The 11,834-nt window shown below is 31.7% G+C and overlaps 1 protein-coding gene across 1 annotated transcript; it reads left to right on the top strand.

Annotated features, from left to right (window-relative positions):
• Positions 1–6,067: 6,067 nt before the first annotated feature.
• Positions 6,068–9,320, top strand: LOC115711192 (gamma carbonic anhydrase-like 2, mitochondrial). The gene is made up of 2 exons (XM_030639519.2): positions 6,068–6,550; positions 8,620–9,320. The coding sequence occupies exons 1-2, from the start codon at positions 6,190–6,192 to the stop codon at positions 8,994–8,996; spliced, it is 738 nt and encodes a 245-aa protein (XP_030495379.2). The 5' UTR covers positions 6,068–6,189; the 3' UTR covers positions 8,997–9,320.
• Positions 9,321–11,834: the final 2,514 nt, after the last annotated feature.

Raw genomic sequence — 11,834 nt, 5'->3', positions numbered from 1 at the left:
GATCACAAAAGATTCTTTGGTAGTGATAAAATGTAAAAAGATCAATAATTTATATGTTCTCTAAGGAGAAACTTGAGGATCACAAAAGATTCTTTGGTAGTGATAAAATGTAAAAAGATCAATAATTTATATGTTCTCTAAGGAGAAACTATACCATCCAAAAAAGCAACCATGGTGAAAGGAGTAGAAAAATATGAAACTGTGGCATCACAGACTTGGATATATCAGTGAAACAAGACCTCAAGGAACTACACAAACAAGGTATAATTGCAAATCTAAATTCTTGTGCCTTCATATTTTGTGAAAGCTTGTGTTTTAGGGAAACAACATAAGCTAAAGTTCACTTCAGCAAGGCACACAACTAAGAAGATACTCGAATATGTGTATGTTGATCTTTGGGGGCCATACAAAGTACCTACTCACTCCGGTAAGCAATATTTTCTTTTAATAGTTGATGATTATAGTAGGTGTGTTTGGACCTATTTGCTAGATACTAATAATGAGTGCCTGGAACAATTTAGAATTTAGAAAACATAGGTGGAAAACCAAACAGATCTTAAAATTATGAACCTAAGGGCGGATAATGGGTTGGAGTTTATTGACTCCAAATTTGACAAGTTGTGTCAAGAATTTGAAAATAGTAGGCATAGAACTGTAGTGAAGACCCCAAAATAAAATAGTATTGCTAAAAGGATAAACTGAACCTTGTTGAACAAAGTTAGATGCTTACACTATTCAGTTCTGGATTAGAAAAACTATTTTGGAGGGAAGCTCTAAAAACTGCAACTTATCTTATAAATAAAAGCCCAAATAGAGCTATAGGCTTAAAAACACCTTATGAAATGTGATATAATAGAACCCCCAACCTATCACATTAAAAACATCTAGGTGTAAAGCATATGCACACCAATTTATTGACAAGTTGAAACCTATATCCGTTAAGAGAACTTTCTTAGGTTATGCCTTAGGTACCAAGGGGTATAGACTAAAGGTTGAAATTACTAGAAATGTGGTTTTCAATGAGTTAAAATATTCTCATTTGACATTCGGAAAAGATAGTGTGTCTCCGTGTGATGCGAGAAAAATAAGAAACAAAAACACTACATGCATGGAAATGGATTACGTAATGAAGCTCCTAGAATATAAGGTTCACAGACAGAAGCTAGTGTGGAATCGAAAGACAATGCTCAGACGGAAGATAATTAAGACCAAATAAAGGTTTTAGAATGATTCAGATAGACAGGTTTGGAAGTTTATCAATTGGCGTGTGATAGAATCTGGAGAGAGATTCACCCTTCGGCAAGGTTCGTAAAAGCAGACTTAGTGGCTAAAGGCTTTACTTAGGTAAAAGAAATAGGACTACAGTGAAATCTTCTCACTTGTGGTAAAGTACAAGATGATAAGACTGATGTTGTCTCTGGCAGCTCAAATGGAGCTTGAAGTTGAACAACTTGATGTTAAGACTGCCTTTCTAAATGGATTCTTGGATGAAGGGATCTACATGAAGCAACCACCTAGGTTTTAGGTGGAAGGGAAAGGAGTTGAATTTTCATGCAAGCTTAATAGATCTTTATATGGCTTGAAACAGTCTCCAATGGAATAGAATAAATATTTTGATAGTTATATGCAACAAATCAGGTTCAAACCATCAGCATATGATCACTACTTGTATGAAAACAAAGGTACAGAGAACAGAGAGAGACTGGGGTTGGATTTTGTATGAAGAATCTTTTGTAGATGAAGAAGATTCTTGGGTTAGAGTGTGAGAGTTGTAATACTTTGATAGAACTCTTTAGAGACTCTTCTCGACTATATTGTACATGTTTTTGCTCAATCAATAAAGAAGATTTGGTGGTGTTCTAGAACTAAAGTAGAACCATAGATCACATCGATCAATTAATCGGGCTTGAACCAGTATATATCTTGTTGTTAATTTTATTATTTACTGCTTTAATCATTTCTGGGTGTTCATACTTTGTTCATCCTTATTTTTTCTTCTGATTACTGTTTGCATTTTGTTAATCTTGTCATTGTTAATTATTTAAAATTTAGTTGATTAAATTCTGCACCACTAATCATCATTTTCGCAAAATGATAAAATATACATATAAATAAATAGATTAAACTCAAATCCTAAATTAGTTTAAGAAATAAAGAAAATAAAATAATAAAAGAAAAGTACTATGCAGCCTCAGCAACTAGCTAGACTTATTCTTCTACTAGCTACTTGGAAAAATTAGATAGGGATTGCTTCGAAATGGCTTTATGCATTGCATGCAATGCATTAACTTGATTCTTCTTTTTTCCATTCATGATAAGTGATCAAAGATTCTTAAAGTAACTAATGAAAATAAAAACAAGAATGGGAATTATTATTTCCCAAACATAAATATCTTTCTTACTGTTTTCCAAAAATTATTCCATTGAAATAGTTTGTTTTTTATTTTTATATAAATATAATTTGTTAGGCATTACTTAATTCACAACTGTAAACCATTAACATATTACGAGTTAATCATAAGATTAATTAGAGTCGTACATTTTTTATATTAGAAGTAGTGGCCATAATTATGAGAGTGGAAATGATTTAATATATATAAATATATATAAGAGTTGATATGAATTAATTAATTAATCTTGGGTACTATACAAAGTATATGGAGGATAATTTTGATGACTCTTTCTAGAAAATAATATGCTTTAGGATCTTTCTTGTAGCTAGTTGTATATGATCTCATGTGGATATAAAGTGTAGCCATTATTTTCCCGGTCAAACTTGTGTCGTAGTATTTTTTCATGTGAAGTGATGATATATGCGATAATGACATATATTCATTCAACCTCTCTTCTAATTAAGTTTGTCGTTAATTTAGTAGTTCAACACTAATTGTTATCCAATTGTAATTTTAAGCTCTTTAACATAGGAAGAAAAAATCAATATATAGTGGATATTTCACATAGAGGTTGATTATATATCATATTACCAAATCTATATATGTATTAGGTAGAGTATTAGGTGTTATAGGTTTTTTTTTATATGTTAAATATGACACTTTTAAAGTATTTTTTTTTTTTAATTTTTAGGTCTTTATTTAATATGCCATATATATATTAGCTTTTTAAATCTCATATTTAATATTTTTATTTGTTTAGGTAGTTTTATTTGTCACTGGTGTCGGGTAAGTTGCCGAAATTTACTGTCGGCACCGGGAAAATCACCGGAGTAGCTGTCGGTGCCGGAAAATTCATCGAAGTTATTGCCGACGCTAAAAAATTCGTCACAATTGGCATTGTTGCCGAAAAAATTACTGAAAAAGTCACCAAGAAATCAGTTCTTGATGAATAAACTACTTTCTTAGTGATTTTTCTGGTAACAATGCCAATTCTGACGATTTTTCTGACACTGGCAGCTACTCTGGCGACTTTTTCAGCACCAACAACAAACTTCAGAAAAGTTATCGGAATTGGCATAGTCGCCAGAAAAATTACCAAGAAACTGGTTTTTCTTGATGAAGAAACAAGTTTCTTGGTAATTTTTTCGGTGATTTTTTTGACGACAATGCTAATTCTGATAACTTTTATGGCGTTGGCAGCAACCCTGACAAATTTTCCGACACTGGCAGCTACTCCGGCGACTTTTTCGATACCGATAGCAAACTCTAGAAAATTATCGGAATTGGCATTGTCACCGGAAAAATTACCAGAAAAATCACCCATAAACTAGTTTCTTCATCAAGAAAGAAACCAGTTTCTTGGTGACTTTTTCGGTGATTTTTCCGGCGATAATGCCAATTTCGATGACTTTTTCAGTGCCGGCAGTAACTCCGACAATTTTTCCAGCGCCAAAAGAAAACTCTGGTGCCTTTTTCAGCACCGGTGACAACTTCGGCAATCACTGTAAAAAAATATGAAGGGAATTTTAATATCTTTAATGGTAATTCAATCGAAAGTTTTTATTTTTAACACCATATTTTTTTCCTATTAAGTTTTCTTACCATATTTATCTAAACTAGCTTTATTTTTGGAAAACTTACAAAAATACTAACTTTTGGCTCAATCTTTACAAAAATACTGCCACACGGCAGAAATAACTTTTATACTGTCTTGGCTTATTTGTTTTTTCTCTTATACTGTAAACACCAAAAAAAAAATGAGGCCTCTATTTTCCACACCCACGGACAGAACCACCACAATAACACTAAAATAATCAGAAAACAACTATTAATTTTGGTGAGATTGAGAAAAAACTGTGAAATCGACGTTAAATAAATAATCATAGCAAAACAACTATAAAACAACACTAAAACAAATCAAACAAAAAGAAAGGAAAAAATGATTAAAAAAAACTAACAATGTTCTGCACATCCTCAATACCAGATGCAATAACAGCTATATTTGCAAGCCAAATTTTAAAAAATCAAAATAAAAAACTACTAAAATAACACAAAAACAAATGTAAAACAATAAGCAGATATAACCACTTAGAAAAACATAAAAGAACCACACACCTCAATACATTTACTAGTGAGCTCGTCAAATATATTTATAGGAGAACCAGAATAAAAAAAAAAAAACCCAAAATAACCATAGAGAAGGAAGAAGAAATGTATTTTATAGCCTACATCTTTCACACACACGGATAGAACCACTACAGAACCGAACACCCAAAAAACAATCATTAATTCCAGCAAGATGGAGCAAGAACACTGAAATTGACGTCAAAAAAAATAAATTATGAAAAACAACTGTAAAACAACACTAAAACAAATAAAAAAACAAAAGAATAAAAAAAATAATTAAAAAAACTAACCATCTTCTGCACAGCCTCAACACCTGATGCAATAAGGACTATATTTGCAAGCTCAGTTCTGAAAAATCAGATAAAAAAACCACTTTTATCTTTCTAAAAAACGTGACCGAAAACTTCAAAAACTAAAGAAAAAAAATGAGAAGAAGATGAAGAAGAAAAACTGAATAAGAAATAAAATTGGGCCAAAAAAATGAAGAAGAAGAAGAACTGAATAAGAAATAAAGTTGGGCCAAAAAAAATGAAGAAGAAGATGAACAGAAGGGAGAGAGCTCAAAAACAATGAAAAACAAATAATGTGTGTAGTTACCCATTAATTCAAGATGAGTATATATATAAACATATATATTTTTCTTGAGAATGATGAGATCACATGTGCTGTTGTCTAAATTTTTTTTAAAAAATATAAATAAAAACATGCATTAAAAGGTGATTGAACTTTTCATCATAAAATTTAAGTAAAAAATACAAAAATAAAAATATTATCACAAAAGTGACATGTCTAATCAAATCAGTAATTAAAGTTTATGTATTTACTCATAGATTCAAGATAAATATATATGTATAAACACATATATTTTTTCTTGGAAAGGATGAGGCATGTGGACTCTTGTCTATTTTAATTTTTCATTATCAATTTTAAGTAAACAAAAAAAAAGAAAAATTATCACAAAAGTGATATGCCCAATCAAATCAACACTATTAAAAAACTTAAAATATAATAAAATTGGTTAAAATAAATGTTGAACTGCCAAGTTTTAACAAAATGGCCCAAAAAAAATTTTAATAAAAAAATAGAGTATACAGTATAATAATAGGGTAGTAAAAATGTAATTTTATGCATATAACAGTAAAATTATAAAAAAATTGGGAAATGAGTAAATTACACACTATACTTTTTTTATATTGTCCTCTTTTATTTTTACCATCTTTTTTAAAGTCTATCATTTTTACCTATTTTTTAAAATATTGTACCAATTTTGTCCCTGTCACTTCAAGATACTCTCTATGTGACTCTCTTATGTCGGGGTATTTTGAGTATAATACATATAAAAAGAGGTATGTTTAAATTAAATATAAAATTAGAGGTAAATTTAATTAATTGATTAATAAAAATGATATTTTTCAACTTACACTTACGCATGTAAATTTCCCTTATTTTTCCATATAAATAGGGATTACCCCTTACCATAAAGCCCAGTTTTATTTCGGCCCATAATGAGAAATCAAATTAACGGGCTTGGTTTCTCTGGCCCATTGGTGAAATCACGTTCCCAAATTTCGCAGTCTCTCCTTTCAGTTCCAATTTCCCAACTCTCCATTGAAGCCGGAGCTCTCTCTCTCTCTCTCTCTCTCTCTCTCTCTCCCTCTCTCTCGCAGTCATGGCGGCTCTAGCTCGATTCTCTAAGAAGGCTTTAACCACTCTCTCGTCTCAGCAGAATATCCTTCATCGTGGGCTCGCCACTGAGGCTGGGAAGGCCGTAAATCCATCGGCCGATCGAGTCCAATGGGACTACCGAGGTCAGAGGAAGATCATCCCGCTTGGGCAGTGGCTCCCAAAGGTGGCCGTGGACGCCTATGTTGCGCCAAATGTAGTTTTAGCCGGACAGGTTACCGTCTGCGATGGTGCTTCAGTCTGGCCCGGTTCGGTCCTACGAGGCGATCTCAACAAGATCACCGTTGGATTCTGCTCCAATGTTCAGGAACGAAGCGTCATTCATGCCGCTTGGTCTTCGCCTACAGGTTCTTAATTCTCCATTTTCGTGTTTTTTGATCTCTTAAGCTTTGGATTTGAATTAAAGTATCTTAATTTTATGGTGTATTTTGTTTTGGTTTCTAGTTCTTTATTAAAGTTTAGGTTTTGAATTAGGTAGTGAATTGCTATTGCCTTTTTAGTAAGCTGAAAATGATAGCTTGGAGACTGTGTTTTCGAATGATTGTTAATGTAAGTAACTTGTGGATATAGTCTTGAACCTTTGGAAAAAGTAGAGGGGGAAACAAGAAAAGATGGAATTTTGTGTATTTAGGAACTAAACATGAAGGAGTAGTGGGAAAAACATGTTTTGGCATGTCTTTTGGAGCTGGGATGATTGTCTGATAATGGTAGGTTGCCTTTGAATGACTGATTGAGCTAATCATCTTATAGGGAATAGCAATTGAGCTAGAAATAATGAAGTTTGAAATTTTCAGGGCATCTCACGTATTGTGAGGTGTAGTTCCTTGTTAGATGGAGGGAGTTTTCTTGTATTTTTGAGCTGAGAGTTGTCTTATGTCCAAGTCCAACAATACATTTGTTTGGCATATTCCTTCTAAGGATGGAAATGAATAATAATGAATGATGTAGCTTATTCGCGTTATTGCATTTAGCTTCTAGCTTGCTTGTGCAAACAAGGAAGCAACAACCATTACAAATCTTGTGTGGTAGTAGATTTATAAATTTATGGGGAAAAAATCTTCTATTGTTGCTTTTTAATGCTGTTTGGAGCTTGGAGTTTAGGAGGGAAATAAATAACAAACAAGATTATTTTTTTAGGAAAATTGAAAGTTGTATATGAGTACTAATTTTTTTTTTTGCGAGTAGATTGGAATAAAGAAGTTCCAAAAAAAAAATCCTTTTTTTCATTTTCAGTTATTCCCCCCAACCCAATAGCATTTTTTCTCAACAAAATATGAATAAGTAACAGATTTTGGCTAATAAAATTACCAGGGAACGAGAAAAAGTTGGATTTTGTGTATTGAGAGAGATGGAATGTGTGATGTATATAATGTTAGAATGACAATTAGGTGGGACTTTTAGCGTATTTTGGAGCTTAAGTTTCTTAGGCTTCTGATCTGATCAATGTGCAATTTTGTTTTTTTTCCTTTGTTGCCAACAAGTCTTAGGAAACAAGCCTGCATGTTTAGTAACTGGGTAGATAATCTTGTTGAATAAAATGTATAGCTTCCAATCTTTGATCAAATTGTGATCTATTGCGGTTCCTATTATCTATTATGGTAGTAAGGCTCCAGTCTACACTTTACATTTGAGATGCTGAGGCTTAGCATACCTCAATCTTTTTTAAGGGTTTTGGGCCATCCTATAATATTTTAAAGGAACAAGAAATTATAGTTATTGCTATGTAGGTACTAAGGATGGATTCAAACCGCAGACCTCGTGGAAGCAAACCACGAATCTGATAATTTGATCTACCCTTTTAGGCCCTATGCACAAGAATGAAATAGTCGAAACTTGTGTACTAATTTTGTTATGAACATGTAGATAAATTTCTATACGAGCTTAAGATTTCAATCACATTTATTTCATTGATCTTTTTTGTGTAGGAGCTTAAGATTTCAATCACATTTATTTTATTGATCTTTTTTGTGTGTGAATTACCATTGACAATCATCTAAATGAAAACTTCACTTCATCAACTTCGTCGTAGATAAATTTGAATTAAAATCTTAGTTACCTTCTGTGTTTATATTTCTTGATACCTCTTTCTCTGAAGCATTATCTGATTCTTCACAGATCCTAAATTATTTTCTGTTTTGTTTTCCAACTTTTGTAGACATGGAACCAAAATTATATTTTATTTTGCCGGTAATTTTGATGGTTTACTTTTATGGAGACAGCCTTTGATTACTCTGCCACATGCACATCTTTTGTATCTTATACTTGTGTTTTAGTTTTTATTAAACAAAAGTTTTTAGATTTTGTATTTGCTTTTCACCAGCAAAGTTTGGCTAACATATTCCTGGATTTAGGGCCATGTTTGGCGTCTTCTTTGTTTGGCTAATAATTTACAGTTTATGCAACTTTCCAATTCTAGGCCTTCCAGCAGAGACATTTATTGAGAGGTTTGTGACAATCGGTGCATACAGTCTCTTGCGTTCTTGCACAATTGAACCGGAGTGCATTATTGGGCAGCACTCTATTCTCATGGAAGGTTCGTTGGTGGAGACTCACTCTATCTTGGAGGCTGGATCCGTGGTTCCCCCAGGGAGACGAATTCCAACTGGCGAACTTTGGGCTGGAAATCCTGCAAGGTTTGTCCGAACTCTTTCCCATGAAGAAACCTTAGAGATCCCAAAACTTGCTGTAGCAATCAATGATCTGAGCAAAGAACATTTCATGGAGTTCCTTCCTTACTCCACAGCATATTTGGAGGTTGAAAAGTTTAAGAAGTCATTGGGCATCACTATTTGATAAAAATCTTTATATTTAATTGTCATTTTTACATGTATCTTTTAGTTGGGAGGTGTTCCTTGTAAGGAAATAAGCAGCTCCAAGACATAGAGCAAAGCTTTTTGAGAGTTCTCTCTTTGTATTTGATTGTTTTTCTTCAGGCCATTGAAAGATTTATTTCGAATGATACACTTGTTACTGAGAAAGGCACCTATCACCTATGTGGAATTTTCTTGACAAGCTCATAATTGGGGTTCATGCATAAAAATTTGCTTTGCATAAAAAAGATCATTGGTGCTTTTTACCCTTTTTCTTGTTTGGTATGATTGAGAAACTTGATTTGAGTAGCCTATGTGGGTTATTTTCTTTGTTCCATAAATGGCTGAGATGGCAGATAAGATTCTATATTGCCAACCCCAAAACAGCTGATATATATTATCCATAAGTAAATTGTGATTACTATAATAAAAGCATATTCTCTAACAATGGTGTCTTGTATCGTTGTTGTTGGACTCTGACCATGTACATGGTTGGACTGAGATCATAGATTCTTAAAGTTGGTGAAAATGTAATAATAATAATAATAATTCCACCCACTAGATTTTTGATATCTCTAGTCTTTGCTTGCCCCTTACCTACTTCTATGAAAAAATCCTTATTGTGCTATTGGAGGAGTTGTTTTGCCCAAAAAGCCTCAGAATTATTTGTAGTAATACATGTTAATACAAACTACTTGGTGGTAGTTCCACAATATATGTTAGTGAGAAAATCTTACTTGCAATTCATGTTAACATCAGTAGGAAATCTTTAAGGGCAATACATATATAGTTTTTAATATCATAATGGGCAAAACCAAGTCCAATACATATAAATATATCTAATTTGGTAATACAATGTGCACTATATTGTCAAGCAAGAAGGACAAGAAGTTAGGTTTTATTTATTCTCTAGCTACCGAATCTTTGGTTTCTTTGTGTTTTTAGTGGAGATATTGAGGAGCCACTTAAAGAGGGAGGTTGCACCACTTGGAAAATCTACACATAATTGAGGCATAATTTATTATTTTTGGTGTAATTTGTTGTTGGATTTCTTGCAAAACACAATTCTAGATAAGTATATTATGGTTCATTCAAAAGCCTTTTGAACAAACTTTTTTGGTAATGTGATGTGATGACCTTAGATATATATAGGTTATTAACATAAGGGTATTGTTTTATGTATTATTTTGACAAAAGCACCAATCATATAATGAAAACAAATTACCCATTTCATCATGTGTTTGGTGTAACTTATATTGATCCAAAAACTACCCACTTAAGAGAGATAAACTTGAGTTTTAACAGATACTTCGATTGGGTTTTAAGTAATGAAAGAAGATGTCAAAGATAATAAAAACAACCATAGTTGAAAATGGAAAAAGGCAACTCCAAATCCATGAGGAACCTTCTTATGCATTTCTTAACAATGTGATGAACCCATTATGCATTGAGAAAAAGGCCAATCATTTTTTTTCCTTTCTATTATATAATTTTTTGGGTCTTACAAGTGAAATGAAGACATTGACATCTCAACCATTTCCTCCATTATTCCAACTTTTCACCTTCATTTTCTTATATGCCAAACACCCCTCTCCCCTTCTCACACCAACTATATAAATATATATATACACACACAAGGCCCTTATTTTCAATGATTCCTTTATTCTTCTTGTTCATACATGCTTCAATTCAACTTGCTATACTATTTAGGCACACATCAAAGGAAAGAATGGGAAATACTAAGTGCTGAGACAGAATAGAAATACCAAGCAAAGAGGTAAATTTGTTTGGTTCCCAAGTTTTGGTTACTAAATTTCATATTTTTGTGTTTGGATAAAAATGGTGGGATATTGGAATGGTTCAATCAAATCAAATCTCCCCTAAAAATTGGGGTCATCTTTATTTGATTGAGCCGTGCCAATATCTCGACTGCTTTCTCTTCCCTTAATGACCTTTTTCTTTAACACTTTTCTTTCGAACTTGATTTTCTTATATTTTTTCACATATTCATTCATGACTGAATTTGTACCTTAAAATTACATAATCATCATCTTTGTCTCATCACTTCTTTCTCATTCTCAAATTGTCATACACAATTATATCTTTGTTTGACCTGGTTTCTTGCTATTCTTTTTACCCTTTTGATTTGCACTTTTTAGGTACTAAGTTTTGGAAAGGGAAAAAAAAAGAGTTGGGTTTAGACCATATGATTATGTTATGGAAATTTATAGCAATAGCAATAAGGCTTCTTAGCTAATGATCATGTATTCATAAATACTTGTAAATCAAATTAATTTTAGTTTTCTAAAAATATTATAACTTAATAAAAATGTAGCTAAAAATATTCTGATTTCAACAACAAGGTGTTATGTTGTTTGTGATTTATTATGAATTTGATAATATTAAATAATAATTATTGTGTCAAATAACTTTAGTTATAACTATTTCATTTTATGGAATATACTCATTTGGTATTTTGTATTTTTTTGAAAAACAAGTATGGTACTTAATATTTTTAATAATACTTATTTGTATTTTGAAATTGTGCATACTTATTAACTTAAAATTAAAATTAATTAATAAAATTTTATCAATTTAACTAAATTGATCATATTTAAATAATTAAATTCTAATTTAAAATTTATATAATTAAAGACACTTTGATCGATAAAATTTTATTGAACATATTTAAATTTATACTATACATACATTAAATTAAGCACACACACCCTTAATTTATTTTATCTAATTATTTGATTACTATGTAAAGCCTGATACACCTTATTACACTTCTTAAGAACTTTAACAAAAAAATTAAAAA

Source organism: Cannabis sativa, chromosome 3, assembly GCF_029168945.1.
Source record: "Cannabis sativa cultivar Pink pepper isolate KNU-18-1 chromosome 3, ASM2916894v1, whole genome shotgun sequence".
NCBI classification, from domain to species: Eukaryota; Viridiplantae; Streptophyta; class Magnoliopsida; order Rosales; family Cannabaceae; genus Cannabis; species Cannabis sativa.
Note: the sequence above shows the minus strand (reverse complement) of the source record. Positions and strands in the feature narration are given on the sequence as shown.

Excerpts from the sequence above, each read along its gene's own strand:
- LOC115711192 (XM_030639519.2), top strand. The coding sequence starts at position 6,190 with ATGGCGGCTCTAGCTCGATTCTCTAAGAAGGCTTTAACCACTCTCTCG. Across the intron at positions 6,551-8,619 it reads CGCTTGGTCTTCGCCTACAG|GCCTTCCAGCAGAGACATTT; the intron begins GTTCTTAATTCT and ends TTCCAATTCTAG.